Source organism: Miniopterus schreibersii (assembly GCF_964146895.1).
Source record: "Miniopterus schreibersii genome assembly, chromosome: 4".
Lineage (NCBI taxonomy): Eukaryota > Metazoa > Chordata > Mammalia > Chiroptera > Miniopteridae > Miniopterus > Miniopterus schreibersii.
The window spans coordinates 76,440,477-76,456,925 of record NC_138105.1 but is presented as its reverse complement, the minus strand read 5'-3'; the positions used below and the strand labels follow the sequence as shown (position 1 = coordinate 76,456,925).

Here is a 16,449-nt window from a genome sequence, read left to right as displayed (position 1 = left end):
ATGGCGCAACCCACGGCCTCGGCCCAAAAGCTGGTGCGGCCGATCCGCGCCGTGTGCCGCATCCTGCAGATCCCGGAGTCCGACCCCTCCAACCTGCGGCCCTAGAGCGCCCCCGCCGCCCCGGGGGAGAGAGAGCGCCAGAGCGCTGAGCACGGAGCTTGGGGTAACGAGGCCTCGCCCGCCGGCCGGGAGGCCCCGGAGCCGGCCCATGGGGAGCGGACGTCCGACCCCGGCCCCGACGACCGCCGCCGCCCGAGCCACACCTGGCCCGTGAAGCTCAGGTAAGCGCCGAGAGGGGGCGTCGGGGGCGCGCGCCTTCGGGGACGCTTAGCCCAGGCCGAGCCGCCGTAGGGCATGAGCGCCCCGCACTCCTCTCGGCTGGGCCACACATCCGAAAGTTAGGGTGCCCGGTGGCGCTGCGCCGCGTTGGAGCGGTGGCCCCAGAAAACCCGAGCGCTCTCTGTCCGGGTTCTGTCCTGGGGCTTCACCCAGGGGGCCACGAAGGAGTGCTGCGACTCTAGTGCCACCTGTCATCCTGGTCCCTCGCACGCACGCACGTTCAATTTTCCCTCCTTCGCCTCTCTCTGGGGTGCAGCCCGCTTTCCCCGCCTCCTTCTCTTCCCCCGCCAGGCTGCAGTGACTGCGGCCGCCGGTGGCCCTGGCACTGCCGGCTCCACAGGGGTAGCTTTACCAGTCCCGGCTGAAGCCTCCTAATCCGCCTCTCCTGTGCTGGCTCACTCCTTCCCTTGGGGGCATGGTGGAGATCCCAGGCCCTAGCGATCGTCCCGGGACTCTTTCAGAAGCCAAGAGACTGTAGAGGGCTGGGAAGAGACAGAGACTGGCTGCCCAGGTGTGGCAAGCAGCACCAGCCAGCAGCCCTGCCTGGAGGCTCTCCCCAGGGACTCCAGCCTGCCCAGCCTCGACTTCCCACCCCTATAAGCCTGGGTGGAACTGAGGGGTGGAGTGGGCAAGTAGCACCCCCGGAACCACAGATTGCAATTTGGGAAGAGTCCTCTGAGATCCCCACTTTCCAAGCCTTGTTTTTATACAATGGCACCCGGAGGTCCGGAGGAGTGACATTACTTGCCCAAAATGACACAGCAGGTGACTGAGTCAGGGCCAAGATCCAGTTTTCTTGTCCCCAGTGCAGTGACTTCCACCCAGCTCATCCTTTGGGTTCTTGCCCCCATCTTTCCCCATAGCTTGTGACCAGGTTGCAGGCTCTGTAAGGCATGTCATCCTAGAAACAGCCGTCTTTGCTAAGGGGCTCTGGCCCAGGAGGGCTGTCAAATCCCAGGCGTTTGGGGGAAGGGGTGACCTTTTACACTGCAACATCCCAGGCGGGTCCTCGAGCCGCATGTGGGCAGGCATCGTGGAGCCCATCTGTGGGTTGGCACTTGCTTTACTGGTTTGAGCCGCCTTGGTGCTGCCAGGGCGGTGCCCACTCTGTACTTGGGGCAGAGTGCCTAAGAAGCTCGTGTTTTGGTGGTTATGCTCTAGGGACCCCCTCTGGGAGAGCCCCATGAGGGCAGGAGAGTGATGGAGACTACGCCCAGCTTCCTGAAGGATACCCCAGCCTGGGAGAAGACAGCCCCTGAGAACGGCATCGTGGGACGGGAGCCAAATGCCCTGCCACGAGATGGCCTGCGCCCTGGGTCCCTGTGCCTGGGAGAGCCTGCTCCCTTCTGGAGGGGTGTCCTGAGCACCCCAGACTCCTGGCTTCCCCCTGGCTTCCCTCAGGGCCCCAAGGACACGCTCCCACTGGTGGAGGGTGAAGGCCCCCGGAATGGGGAGAGGAAGGCCAGCTGGCTGAGCAGCAAGGAGGGGCTGTGCTGGAAAGAGGCGATGCTCACCCATCCACTGGCATTATATGGGTCAGCATGCCCACCTCGCTATGCCCCCCTGATTCCTGAGCATAGCAGTGGCCATCCAAAAAGTGACCCTGTGGCCTTCCGGCCCTTGCACTGCCCCTTCCTTCTGGAGACCAAGATCTTGGAGCGAGCTCCCTTCTGGGTGCCCACCTGCTTGCCACCATACCTAGTGTCCAGCCTGCCCCCAGAGCGTCCATGTGACTGGCCCCTGGCCCCGCACCCCTGGGTGTACTCAGGGGGCCAGCCCAAAGTGCCCTCTGCTTTCAGCTTAGGCAGCAAGGTGAGTGTTGTAGCAGACCATGCAAGGTAGCAACCCTATCAGGCCACATCACACTGCCCTTCCATTCTGATGAAAAAAATAAGGCAGCACCCAGATAGAGGAGCCTGTCAGCTCAGACAAAGTCAACACCAAGCAATTCCTCTTCTGAGCACCTCCATCTCACTAGGCCTCCCCTGCCTTTGGGCCATTTCAGGGACTGACTCATCCATTGTCCACTCAGAACAAGGCCCTGGGAGTTGGGGGGCTTCAGAATGTGTGGTCTTGTTCTGGGAAAGGGGGTCAGACAAAGCCCTTTATCTGGGAGGGAGATGTGCAGGGAGCCCCTGGCCTGTGTCTAGGACACCTCTCCCACAGGCCACCCCCATGCCGAAGGATGAGATCTAAACTATTTTAAAATCAGTATGGTACAGGGCGTAAAACAACCTGGAGAGATCCTGGTGGCCCTTTCACTGTGCCAGACATTATCCCTTTGGTTGTTGGATTGTGGGGAGGTCTGAGAAACCCTGGGGAATGACCTGGGGGTGGCCAGGGTAGTAGGGTGGCATGTAGGAGCAGTGCCTATTAACCAATATGTGAGTTCTTCAGTATTTTCACAACCCTTAAGGCCAAATAGGCACATATCTCTTGGTGGTCAGTTTGTTCGTTTTTTTAAGCACTGGGAACCAAAGTCAGCACTAGCTTAATCCTTTCTTCTCTCTTCAGGGTTTTTACCATAAGGATCCGAGTATTCTCAGGCTGGCAAAGGAGCCATTGGCAACTGTGGAACCGGGGTTGTTGGGCTTAGCCCCCGGTGGGCCTCTCCAGAGAAGTGGAGAGGCAGAGTGCCCTTCACTCCACCAGAGGGATGGAGAGACAGGCCTCGGCAGGCATCAGAATCTTTGCCCACTTCTCCTGGGGCATCCAGACACTGTTCCCCGGACCCCCTGGCCCACTGGTCCCCCAGGCCTGGTTCATACTCTTGGCAATGTCTGGACTGTACCGGGGAGTGGGGGCCTTGGGTACCAGCTGGGGCCATCAGCCACATCAAGGTGCCCCTCTCCTGGGCCTCCTACCACCCAGGCAGGCTGTTACTCATCCCACCCACCTGCTGGAGATGGAGGCCTTGGCACTTGTGGGAAGTGCCAGGAGGGCCTGGAAGGGGGCACTAGGGGGCCCAGTGAGTCCATCGAAGAAGCTAACAAGGCCTCTGGTCCCAGGGCCTGCCTGCCCAACCACCACACCAAGCTGAAGAAGACATGGCTCACAAGGCACTCTGAGCAGTTTGGGTGCCCAGGAGGCTGCCCTGGGGATGAGGAGAGCCCAGTTGCACCGCTTCGGGCCCTGAAGAGGGCAAGTAGCCCTGAGGTCCAGGGTGTGGCCAGCAGCCCAGCCGCCAAGCGCCCCCCTGACCCTTTCCCGGGCAGTGCAGGGCAGGGGGCCAGAGGTTGGCAAGATGTCCTGGGGAACAAAGCAGAGGCTGAACAGTGCGATGACCACAGAGGTAAGAGGGCAGGGGAGGGGCTGTAGGGGCCCTATCTGGGAGGGGACAGCTAAGACTGGAGCTTTGCAAGAAGGTGGGGACAGCAGGTCCTTTATGAGTGGATCGTACCAGCATCTATTGGGAGTTCCTTAGCATCTACAGGCCAGAGCCTTTAAGCAAATGGCTTCTATTTCTGTCTGCCTCCTCCCAAGCCATGGTGTGTTGGTGGCAGTGTAATGACATGGTTCAGAGCTTGGGCTCTGGAGTCAGAGTGCCTGGGTCCTGGCTTTGCTGACTCGTAGCTGCATGACCTTGGGCTAGTTGCTTTATCTCTCTGTGCCTCAGTTTCTTCATCTATAAAATGGGGATACAGACGGCACCTACCTCAAAGACTTCTGTAAAGATTAAATGATATAATTCACAGAAAAGGCTTTGAAGAATTCCTCGCACTTAGCACTCAGTAAATGTTCACCTTTATGACGACCTGTGCCACAAATCCATGTCTAGAAGACTGCCTCTCCCGAAGAACCCCTTGTCCTGCCTAAGGAACAAACAACTGCTCTGCTAGCCAGCTGGATTATGGAAGCTCAGTTTGGACTCTGCCAATATTGAGGCTTCAGGAACATCCTGGACTCCTCTGTCACACTGTGCCCTTCGTCGAGGGTTCTGGCGCTGAGGCCCCAGCCTCCGTTCTTCTGGATCACCTCGGGTTCTTGGCCCCCCTGAACTGCTGGGCCCGGATGCGGACTGTCTCGATGGCCTTGCACCTGGTGTGGGTCTGTCCACGCTCTTGTAGGCCTGTGCCTAGGCTGGGAAGCTGTTGGCCCCTTAGCCTTCTTGGGTTACTGCACCTGTGGCCTGTGTTGAAACTCTCGGCCTTCTCACCTTCCGGCGCCCTCCGTCCACGTTGGGATTGTCTCCTAACATTGTCACGCAGCCAACGGCATTGCTAAGCCCACAGTGGAGCTATCCAAAGTCTACACTGGCAGGATCCTGCACTTGGGTCAGGACCATCACCCCAGCTGCCCCGGCCTTGGGCTCAGCGCACCTGACCCTCCTCTCCACCCATCAGTCACACCAGGGCATTGTCAAGCTCCTCTCCAGGCCTTTTTTGTGAGGTTTCTAGCTGCCTGGTCTACTCTCACTGGTTCTAAGTCAGGCCTTGCGGGCCTGGGCCCTAAGGACTGGGCTGGTTCTGTGTGTGGACAGCTGGGTGCTAAGGCAGGGCCTTGGGTTTACATAAGTCCAGGGAGGCCCAGACTCCTGACCAGCTGCATTGTCCCCACAGGACCCCGAGATGGCAGGGCCAGCTTCCAGGACCCAGGGCGTCAGGATGCACCTTGCTCAGCTCCCCTGGCAGGCATTGCTCAGTGCCAAAGTTGTGCCCAGGCAGCAGGAGGGGTGGGAGGGCTGGCCTGCCACTCCCAGCAAGTGCCCAGGTGAGCCCTTGCCCCTGGATGTCCCCACATCTTCCCACTTAGTGCTCCTGCTCCGTCTTCACCTTCCTCTACCCTATCTCCAGATTGTCTCTGGGAGGGGAGCAGCAGCAGCAGGAGGAAGACTCGGCAGCCAGCTCTGAGGAGGGAGGAGGGTCCGGCCCGAAGGCCGGGCTCAGCGTGGGCCTTGCCAAACACCTTCTGAGTGGTTTGGGAGACAGACTGTGCCGCCTGCTGCGGAGGGAGCGGGAGGCCCTGGCCTGGGCACAGCGGGAAGGTGAGCAGCACCCACAGGGCATTGGGGAACCCAGGAGAGCCTGGTGCTTTCACAAGGAGCACAGGGATCTCGGAATGTGAACCCCTCCCTCCCACCAGCACTGCCTGTCCTGCCTCCAGTTCTGGAGAACGCCTGCCCTGCTTTGCCCTTATTCTGGGCTAAGGCTCTTAGTCACCATGTTTTCTGAAGTTTCTGACCTGGGTGGGGGATGTTGGGAAGGTATAAAACCTGGTCCAGCCCAACTGTCTAAGAGCTTCAGGGCTTGTTGGGGAAATAAGACTGAGTGCCAAGTGTCTATAAGAACACTCTAAGGTGGGGGAGCTCCCTGCGGGTGGCGCATAAGGAAGGCTTCCTGGGTGGTGAAGCTCAAGGGCCCTAGGAGGCTGGTAGGCTTCAGGCTGATGTTTGAGGCTGTGGAGTCCCTCTGGCTCCAGGCTCTCCCTCCTGCATTCATTTCTTGGCACCTCGAGAGCACTGTGTTTGGGAAAACACACCCCTGTGGTCCATCAACAAACACCTTGTTCTGTCCCAGGCTAGGGGCCAGGATTCAGAGCTAGACAGGACTTGGTGCTTGCCCTCCCAGTGCTCATATTCCAAGGGGAGATGGGCCCATAAACATGGCCATGATGAAGGCAGCACCGAGTGGGTGCCGGAGTGTGAGAATGGGATGGAAGGCCAAGGTGGAAGCCCGTTGGTGGCTCCCTCTTGTCCCAGAAAGTCCAGCCCCTATCCCCTTTCATCATCCCGACCACTCCCTGAACCCGGATTCCCGGCACACCGCATCACCATCTGCCTGCGCAGCCTTCCCGGCTCACCTGGGCTTGTCCACCCCCGTCGGGCCTTGGCACTTTCTCTGTTCCTTCTGTCTGGAAGGCCCTTCTCCTCCCCTTCTATCTGGTGAATGAAAACTTACTCATCAGGCCCATTTGTGAGCCTGCCCCCACCATCTCCACCCTAGGCCTTCCATCCCATTCTCACACTCCGGCACCCACTCGGTGCTACCTTCAGCATGGCCATGTTTATGGTCCATCTCCCCTTGGAATGTGAGCACTGGGAGGGCAAGCACCAAGTCCTGTCTAGCTCTGAATCCTGGCCCCTAGCCCGGGACAGAACAAGGTGTCTGTTGAATGAATAAATGAATATTTGCTCACTGGCATCCTTGTACTTAGCAATGAGAATCTAGTCTGAAACTGGGTGAGGGAAGGCATGGCCTCTTAAGGGTTCCTCTTCTAATGTTGAGTCCCCTGAAGAAAGCCAACTCAGGAGGGAGGGGACGGGTGAAGAAATGTGTTGGAAGTGGCGTGGTTGGGTAATTCAGGGCCGATGGGAAAATCCATGGTGCAGGAACTGGGGAGATGGGGCCTGCACCACCTCTGGGAGGGTTTGCTGGAGACAGTGGTGCTTCGAGGAGATTTTGTACAGGGCTGTCGAGTGAGTAGGGGGATCTGTGAGGGGCTTGTTTCCCTTCTGGGGCAGCCCCTTAGTGGAAACTGCTCCTGCTTCTCCCCAAGTCTGCCACATGAGGACCTCAAAAGGGGCCTGTGGCTTGTACCCTCTCTGACTCCTTTCTCTCCCATGATCCAGCAGGCCAGGGGCCAGCCAGGACAGAGGACGACCCAGGCATTCCAGGTTGCTGCAGCCGCTGCCACCATGGACTCTTCAACACCCACTGGAGATGTCCCCGCTGCAGCCACCGGCTGTGTGTGGCCTGTGGTCGCATGGCGGGTGCTGGGAGGGCCAGGGAGAAAGCAGGTAGGCAAGGAGCCAGGGGCTGAGGGTGGGGGAGCAGGGACTGGGGCTTCGGAAGGAATGCTCTAAGGTTTGTGGCCATTTATTGGCTGCCTCTCTCCAAGAAAGCCTCCCTCCCCAGCCCCAGCAACAGCCACTGCTGCCCAATGCCCCATAGAGCAGACCTTTTCCTCTCCCCAGATCAGAGGGCCACACCTGTGTCCTTGCCCACCCTTAAAAGGAGTCGAGTGCCTACTCTATGCCTCCCATTTTGTCAGTTTGCACCTTTTTAAACCTTACAACACTGTGAGGTGGGTAATTTTCCTTCCATTTTCCAGATAAGAAAAACTCAGGGAGGCTAAGTGACTCATCCAAGGTCACACAGATACTAAGTGTCAGGCCCAGGATTTAGACTCAGGGCTTCTGATTCCAAGTCCTGTTCTTTTCATGCCTTCTCAGCTTTCTCTTCCTTGGCTCAACTCGGCCACCGGAGGGCTTGAAATTTCCCAGTGTTCTAATCGAGGCGGTCAAAGAGAATTCCAGGGTCAGAAATGTTCAGAACACTGTATTCTACATGGTCATTTTGGAGTTTTGCAACTCATATCAGCGTATTAAAGTCTCTGTGTTCCCCAAGCAAAGGATCCTGTATCACTGTTGAACCCGAGTGTCCCAGAAAACCCATGTTTTATGGATTGTCAAGCCCCTGATTTAGATATCGGTGCTCTTACCCTTCTTCCCTGACCTTAACCTGTGCTTGCCTTGATTTCCTGACCTGCAGCTTCTCCCTTTCTATCCCACAGGCTCTCCGGAGCAGTCCACAGAGGAGTGTGCCCAGGAGGCTGGGCACAGTGCCTCTTCCCTGATGCTGATCCAGTTTGTTTCCAGCCAGGGTGAGCCATTTTGGAGGGGTGGAGGCATGCAGGGGGTGGGTCCTGGGGGAGACTAGCTTCCTGTTTGGATGTCTCTTAGCTCAATGCCATGCCCTCCTGGTTGGTGAGGTCAAGTAGCAAGGGCTGCCTCTTACCTACACTCATCACCAAACTACATCTCCCCTCCCCCCTCCAGCTCTGGCAGAACTGAGCACCGCAATGCACCAGGTCTGGATCAAGTTTGATATCCGGGGGCACTGTCCCTGCCAAGCTGATGCCCAGGTGTGGGCCCCTGGGGATGGGGGCCAGCAGGTAAGAAGCATGGGGAAAGTGACAGAGTACTAGCCGGTGGGCCCCAGCATTGTGCAGTGTGACTGCAACTTACTTACCTTGGCAGGGTTTTGGCCCTTTTCTTTTGATGGGAATGAAGGGGGACATGAGGCTACTTCCCACCCTCCCTTGGGGATTTGGATCCATGGAGCCAGTGCTGGCATTTGTCCCACCCACTGGCCTCCCTCCCCTGCCCATCAGGTCCTCACTGTGCATACCCAGAGCTCCTGCCCACTTTGTGCGTGTTCCAGCTTAGCACTTGCCATATCATGCTGGAGCTGCTTGCTTTCCTGTCCTGTCTGTCCATGTCCCAGGCACGGACTCCTGCCCACAGAATGTTGGCTCATCTTCTTAGTATCCCCTGCTCCTAACACATAGCAGGTCCTGGATAGGCATTTTACAAAGCTTTTATGAAGCTTTCATTTTTATGATAAAAGTTATTCAAGAAATAGTTTATTGAATGCATTTTGCATGCCAGACACCATGCTACATACCCATGGTGGAAAATTGGGAAAATACAGACAGGTATAAGGAAGAAAATGATAGTGGCCTATAATGCCACTGTGATCATTTTGACATCAGTAATTTGCCTATCTATTTATTCAACTCTATTCTAGTGTACTTTAGACCATACTGCATATAGAATTCCATGAGCAATTTTTCCCCACCTAATGTTATGCCATATAACCTTTTGCTCCTTGTAAACATGATTTTAGGACTTGCAAGAGTCTGTTGTTAATGCTGTGGGTTGACTTGGGTTGAGTTGCGTTTGCCATTTTTAAATCTCTGGTTGGATTGGGGGGGGGGGTGGATGGGTTTAACAGAAGGAGCTGACAGAAAAAACCACTCCAACTCCACAACCTTCTTGCAACGAGGACACCAACAGGACCAAGGACATCAAAGAGGGTGAGTGGCCCCCTGCCCCTGTTTCAGACTGGAGTGGGGGTGCTGGGCCAGGTGAGAAGCCTCAGGAGAAATTGGAGTTGCTTTAGTCATACCCTCTCCCAATTGCTATTACTCTTCTCAAGTCACTCCAGAGAAAATAAATCTAAATAAAACCTAGGACAAGCCTCCTAATCTCTCTCCAGCCAGATCCCCTTCCCGAGCCCTCCTTTGGAGAGGTTCTGGGGCTGCCAGCAGGAAAGCTGGGGTGGGGGGGTGAGCACATCCAGAGTGATGGGCCAGGCCAGTGAGGAGAAAGCAGGCTCGGCCAGGAGATGAGGAAGAGCATATGGGCAGTGGAGCTTCGAGAAAGGTGAGGTCCTTACTGTTTTTCTCCTCAATAGAGACCCTGGACTCCACAGAGACCCCTGCAGAGGACCGTGCCAGCCGAGGGCCCTTGCCTTGTCCCTCTCTCTGTGAGCTGCTGGCCTCCACTGCTGTCAAACTCTGCTTGGGGCATGAGCGGATACATATGGCCTTTGCCCCTGTCACTCCAGCCCTGCCCAGCGTGAGCAAGGGCATGGGGGGCAGTCTGGGGGCCTGGGGACAGAGGCTGGGCCGGCCCTCCCTGCAAGTTCCGGCAGGTCCTGAGCCCTTCTACCCTCTATGGCTCCCTCCCCCGCAGGATGACCGAATAACTAACATCTTGGACAGCATCATCGCGCAGGTAGTGGAACGGAAGATTCAGGAGAAAGCCCTGGGGCCTGGGCTGCGGGCTGGGCCCGCCCTGCGCAAGGGTCTGGGCCTGCCCCTCTCACCAGTGCGGCCCAGGCTGCCTCCACCAGGGGCTTTGCTGTGGCTGCAGGAGCCCAGGCCTCGGCGAGGCTTCCACCTCTTCCAGGAGCACTGGAGACAGGGCCAGGTGAGGCTCCTCACCTCCCCACTTCCAGCCCTCATGGCCTTGCCTACCCTCAGAGCCTTGATCCCTAGGCCCAGGCAGACCTGGCCCATCACTTAGAAGGAGCAGCGGGGCCTGGTCCCCAAGCTGTTCTGGTGCAACACACCCCAGCCTGAGCATGTTGGGCAGCCCATCTTTCTCCCTGTGTCCCTATTCCCCCCTCCCCCCCACTACAGCCTGTGTTGGTGTCAGGGATTCAGAGGACACTGCGAGGCAGCCTGTGGGGGACCGAGGCTCTTGAGGTGCTTGGAGGCCAGGTGCAGGCGCTGACCCCCCTCGGGCCTCCCCAGCCTACAAACCTGGGCAGTGCCGCGTTCTGGGATGGATTCTCCCGGCCTGAGAGTAAGTATCTTTGGTGCGGGGTAAAGGGACCTGGGAGCCAGAGCTGGGTGGCAGCAGAGTCCCCGAGTGACCTTCGGGGCAGCTGGAAGCAGAGCCTAGGGCAGAAAGGACTGTGTTGCTGCCCCAGGGGCAGGGCCTCTGGGCATTGTGACCTTTCTGTGTCCTCTCCTAGTTCGCCCAAAGTCATCCGAGGGCTCAGTCCTCCTGCTGCACAGAGCTCTGCAGGACAAAGACACAAGCAGGTGTGTATGGTACCACAGGCTGGCTAGCCCTCCCTGCCTCAGAGACGCGGCCCAGCCCCTTGCCCTCCCTCCCCTCCTCCTTAGCCCCCCCATGACTCTTGGCGCACTGCGCTTGCCTCTGGGAGTTACCCCAGTAGTGCGGGGCTTTGATGGGGTCTCTGGTGCCTGGGTTGAGCCTGCTGGGCATGACCCCTCCCCCACAGGCTGGAGAACCTGGCTGCCAGCCTGCCCCTCCCAGAGTACTGTGCCCAACATGGGAAACTCAACCTGGCTTCCTACCTCCCACCGGGCCCTGCCCTGTGTCCACTGGAGCCCCAGCTGTGGGCAGCCTATGGTAAGTGTCCTATCCATTCCTGCCTAGTCCCTACCCCCATTCCTTCATCTCTGTGCCTGTACGTCTGTGCCAAGGTTCTGGGACCTTTTCCCAATTGTCCTTTCTCTACCTCCATGCAGGTGTAAGCCCACACCGTGGGCACCTGGGGACCAAGAACCTCTGTGTGGAGGTGACTGACCTGGTTAGTGTCCTGGTACGTGCTGAAGCCCCACTGCCTGCCTGGCATCGGGCACAGAAAGGTGGGTCCTCGGGCGGAGGCAGGGGTGGGGACCAGTTGCAGATGTGAGGTGCTGTGTCTGCCCCTCCCTGGGCTCTCCTGAGCAGTCTTTCTCCCTCAGACTTCCTCTCAGGCCTGGATGGGGAGGGGCTCTGGTCTCCAGGCAGCCAAGTCAGCACCGTGTGGCACGTGTTCCGAGCACAGGACGCCCAACGCATCCGCCGTTTTCTCCAGATGGTGAGGAGGGAGCCGGGCGCTCTCCCCTTCCCCTATGCAGCCCTTCTGCTCCCTGGGAGCAGGGACTTCCAGCCCCAGAAGCTCTCCCTGTCTGTGTGTGTTCCCTGTGTGCTCCCCACCCCCTCAGGTGGGCTGGACAACCTCGACTCACATGGGCATGTGCAGGGAAGGCAGACTGGGACCTTGTAAGAGTTGTGTAGTGGGGCACACAGAAAGAACAAGGGGTTGAGGTGGAGCCAGTGATGAAATGGAAGTGGAGTTGCTGCAGGCTACGCACTATATTGAGGCCCTTAAGCATATTATCTCAGTGCACTGTCACATCCCTTGAGGTAGGTACTGCTGCTTTCCTTTTTTGCAGATGAGAAAACTGAGGCTAAGTGTTGGAACTGGGAACTGAGCTTATGGCTGTTCCCACCCCAGGTCACTACCCTGTGCTCCTCCTGGGGGCAGACAGCCTCTCCTTCATGGGCAAAGGGAAGCCCATCTGGGATGCCCACCTGCTTAAGTCATCTACATCTCAGGAGGTGCTAGCAAGTAAGGGCTGAGGGAGGCCATGAGGTAGATGGAGGGAGAGACTAGACCAGGCTGAGGGGCAGGGAAGGAGCAGATGGGCAGGAAGCAGGAAGACCCAGGGGGCTGGAGGCTAGTGTTGAGATTAGGTCAGCTCCAGTGGTTTCAAAGTCCAGCTGAGCTCTGATTGTCCTGGGGAAAAGCTGTCCACCAAGTGTCACCCCTGCTAAGGCACACACTCACATGCAGACATGCAGATGTCAACATGGCTGTCCACTACCGCCTGCCTACCCACAGGCATGCACATCTGTAGACATGTCAACAGACACTTGTAGATCTGTAGATGCACACACAGATGCTGGAACACATCTGCAGAGGGAGCAGACAGAAGCATCCCTTCATACACACATGGCCTCATCTGGTCTGGGTGTGGCGGGCTGTGGCAGTCCCATATGGCCAAATCCAATGACTCATGGGGAAGGTCTGAGGGGTGTATTCTCACTGGGTGGCCTGGGAAACACTGCTCTAGCTCCAGGACAGACTTGAACTTTGGAGATGGGGGGCAAAGGAGCCTTGGTTCCTGCCTGCAGCTACTCTAGGGTCTAACCTGGCTCACAAGCCTCCCCTCTCCCATGGCCTAGTCTTGGAGCCCTGAGCCCTAAGTCTAGGGACCATTGCTGAGGTCCTAGCTGAAGGGGTGGATTTTGCTGGTGGCCAGTTGGGGCATGATGCTGGTGTTCACCTCGGTAGGTGTTCCCTGAGCATCTCCTTCTCTGGCCTCTGCCAGTCCCTGTTGGCCCGAGGAGCTCCCTGCTCTGGTTTGGCTGGCAAAGCCTCCCCCATAGCTGTGCTTGCTTCAGAGGCCTTGGCCTGGACAGGCAAGCCCCTGGGAATCAGAACTTCTGTGTGTCCTTGCCTCTTTTGAATCTGGGATCTTAGGAGAATTTGGATTGTCTCTCCAGGAACATACAGCTACCCCATCACCTACAATTTAGCACACAATTCAGGATGTTCACTGGAATCTATGTTAAGAGCTTGTGGCATAGAAAGCTCATGAGTTGGGACTATGCAGGCTCTCTTCCTGGGTTTTGGAGAAAGGGATATGTTTGCATGAGGGAGGAGAGGGCCCAGGGCCAAGGACACAGGTTCTTCAAGGCATCTGGCTTCAGGAAAAGCAGGGATTTAGATACCCCAACCTCAGAGCCCTTAATCCTTTCCTCTAAGCGCCTTTCAGCCAAATCTCCAATCTGCTAACCTGAGTGGCCCCAACCCCTCACCACCCAGACCCTTTCTCTCCCTCCCATGCCCTCCTCTGCTTGCCCTTCAAGACTTGAACACTTCAGCTCTTTCCAGTGCCCCTGGCCTTTGGGAAGTCCATGCCCCGTCCTCCTACAGCCCCACCCTCGCCTCCCTCCCTTGCTCATTCCCCTTTCTCTTCTTTGAGGTGTGTCCGGCTGGGGCAGGCAACCTGGAGCCTGGCACCCCAGGAAGCTGCTACCTGGATGCGGGGCTTCGGAGGCGCCTGCGGGAGGAGTGGGGTGTGAGCTGCTGGACCCTGCTGCAGGCCCCTGGAGAGGCTGTGCTGGTCCCTGCAGGGGCTCCCCACCAGGTGCTTCCCCGGTGGGCCAGGGGCTCTGCTGAGAGCTCAGAATGTCAGAAGCAGCAAGAACAACAGCACAGTGATAGCACATTCCCCCACCCTCTCAAGACCTGGAGGCCGAGGCAGCACAGGAAGCCACACTCCCATTGTAGCAGTCTTGAACTGGGCTTTGGGTCCTTGGGAGCTGTGCCATCTCTGGCAGCCCCTTGGCCTGGTTTTGGCCACACCCTTTGGGGTGCTGGTGTTAGATCCAGAGCCTCTGTTTTCTGAGAGCTGGATGGGGTTGTTATGGGAAATGGACTTCAGGGCCCAGCTGGGCAGTGGGAAGGATGTGTGACCCTGAGTTTCCACTGACCCTCTTGTTTACCTCCTTCTTGGTGCAGGTGCAGGGCCTGGTAAGCACAGTGAGTGTCACTCAGCACTTCATGTCCCCCGAGACCTCTGCCCTCTCTGCTCAGCTCTGCCACCAGGGATCCAGCCTGTCCCCTGACTGCCGCCTGCTCTGTGCCCAGGTGAGTGTGACACTGGCCAGGAAGCTGGGTGTGCTTCCCAAGTCCTGTGGCACAGCTAGGGTGACATAGAAGATACAGCTCTGTGCCAAGCAAGCAGCTAGCCTGGGCTCAGGAAGGGCGTTCTTCTTGGTGGGGAGACCCCACAAATGTGATTGTAAACACCTTGTCCTCTCTTTTTATTCTAGGTGGACTGGGCTGTGTTCCAAGCAGTGAAGGTGGCTGTGGGAACATTACAGGAGGCCAACTAGAGGGATCTCAGGTGTCTGGGGTAGGGGTAGGGGGCAGGTAGATCAGGTGCTCAGCTTGGGCACAGCATAAGCAGAGAATGGCACTGGGGACTTGGGGACTTTTGGTCAATTCCATGAGCATCACTCTGGGTACCACTCCTAGCCTGGGCCCTAAAGCCAACAACCACAGTGCCACCAAAGTTCACACCTGCCCTTCGCAGGCTGGCACCTGCTCTGCCCCTGTGCCCCTCTCCATGGTACCAAGCCCACATCTGGGGTGACTGACTCCCTCCAACCCCTGTTCCCCAGCCCAGGAGACAAACAGCCTTTCCTTGGGAGACTTTGGGAATCACTCTGGCTTAAGCAACACCTTCTGCTGCCTCATCCCCGCTGCCCCACCTGTGCCAAGCTCTGTTACACCACCCACCTCCTCATGGGGCTCTGGGCGCCCATCGCACTGCAGGCATACTGGACAAGGGGGGGCCACCGAAATTCTGCCCTCTTGTCCAAGAGGGAGAGCTGTGAAGTGTGGGGAGGCGGTGGCCTCAGGACACTACCTAGGCTTGGCCAAAGGGAATGTTAGGAGTGAGTCCCTGTCCCTACTCCCTCCTATCACCTCACTCCTTCCTATTTTCCATTAAAGTCTGTTGTTTTGTGAAAGCTGCCAGTGTGGTTGGCCCTGCTCCTGCAGGCCACATGGATTGGGGAGGGAGGGGAGACACGAAAGTGGAACCAGGTGGGCAAGAGCTGGGGCTGTCCATGACAGGGGACTGAAACACCCCTGCCTGCTCTTATTCCCTGGACCTGGGTCTTTCCCTCCCACTGAGGAGCAGATGGAATCTTCCAGGGGGCTACCCCTGAGGATGCTCCTGACAGCGACAACAGCAAGGCAGAGCCCTGGGCACAGAGCAAGGTGGCTTTGAGCCTCCACCCTCCCTGAAAACTCCAGGCTACCCCATCTCTTCCATCTGATCTGACTTGGAGCTCCGGGAGTGTGGCCCAGGAGAGCCTTTGCCCAGGGCTTGGCCTGCTGCCTGAGACAGTTGGCAGCCCCTCCCCATCCCCAGGGCCCTCTGGTGTGGCTCTGCCTGCTCCCCTGCCCTAGTACATCTCAGCCCCAACATGCTCCCACTCGTCATACCTAATTGTTCTGTGGTGGTTTGGGAAATGTTTTTTTTTTAAATAAAATAAAATTTTTATTATAAATTTAATACACTTTCAGAACATTTAGAAAATAAGAAATGTCACCTGTAAGCCTACCTCCACTCACCTTCAACCCAACCACTGATAGTATTTCCATCTAGTATTTTCTCTAAGGTTCTGTTTTACACATAGTTGAATTGGTATGCTTTTTATTTGGTTTCTTTCTTTTAACAAACACTATTGTGATTGTTTTGTGTTGCTACCTAACCTTTATTATTAATGACTGCTTATATTCCCTTAAGTGGCTTTGCTATGATTTACATAACCATCCCTCATTTTTTAAAAAACGGTTTCTTCGTTGTCTGCAAAGCTAGATTATTTTCATGTGATAGGAAAAACAAAAGAAAAAATTGAGGAACTTCTACACTTTACTGTGCCACTGTTGTCTTTTAAGTGAACTCATTTAATTCCTTATCGTGATTTTGAGGTAGATGCTATTTATTTCCATTATACAGAAGAGGAAACAGGCAGGCCGAGGGTAAGTGAGTCACCCAAGGTCACACTGCAATTTTAGTGGCAGAATTGGGATTTGAACCAAGTGTCCTGCCTCCAGCCGCCTCATTTACTTAGGGCTTAATGGCCTTTGCAGGTGGCTTTACTGTCTTCTCTGTCCTCCTTCCAATACTGGCACTTTATAGCTGATCATGTTCCAAGTGGCACTGAGTGACCCATCCCTACCTATACTTTACCTCATATAGCCTTGTCCTGATGTTACCCCAGAACACCAAGTACAGGGTTCTTCCTCTGAGAAGATGGGGATGGCTGTGTCACTGGGCCTCTTTCTTCCTCACAGGCCTCTCTGCTGGTGGGTCACAGCACTCTCCAGGGAAAATTGGGTCTGACTTCATGCAAACAGCAGGTGGACCAGATGTCCCAAGACTGGACTGGGAATGAAGCCAGTCCAGGTGGGGACCAGCCTCGAGATCAGAGGCATT

At 56.8% G+C, this 16,449-nt stretch overlaps 2 protein-coding genes across 2 annotated transcripts; both read left to right on the top strand.

The window, feature by feature from the left end:
* Positions 1–105, top strand: HRURF (HR upstream open reading frame; the record flags this gene model as incomplete). The annotated part of the gene is made up of 1 exon (XM_081136064.1): positions 1–105. The coding sequence occupies one exon, from the start codon at positions 1–3 to the stop codon at positions 103–105; it is 105 nt and encodes a 34-aa protein (XP_080992190.1).
* Positions 106–188: 83 nt separating this feature from the next.
* Positions 189–15,519, top strand: HR (HR lysine demethylase and nuclear receptor corepressor). The gene is made up of 19 exons (XM_081135772.1): positions 189–281; positions 1,501–2,151; positions 2,854–3,631; positions 4,899–5,049; positions 5,133–5,323; positions 6,908–7,075; positions 7,852–7,941; positions 8,117–8,232; positions 9,075–9,156; positions 9,537–9,700; positions 9,818–10,054; positions 10,267–10,432; positions 10,605–10,674; positions 10,878–11,008; positions 11,128–11,247; positions 11,347–11,462; positions 13,417–13,581; positions 13,956–14,084; positions 14,270–15,519. Exons 2-19 carry the CDS (start codon positions 1,540–1,542, stop codon positions 14,330–14,332), a joined length of 3,549 nt encoding a protein of 1,182 aa, XP_080991898.1. The 5' UTR covers positions 189–281; positions 1,501–1,539; the 3' UTR covers positions 14,333–15,519.
* The last annotated feature ends 930 nt before the right edge of the window (positions 15,520–16,449 follow it).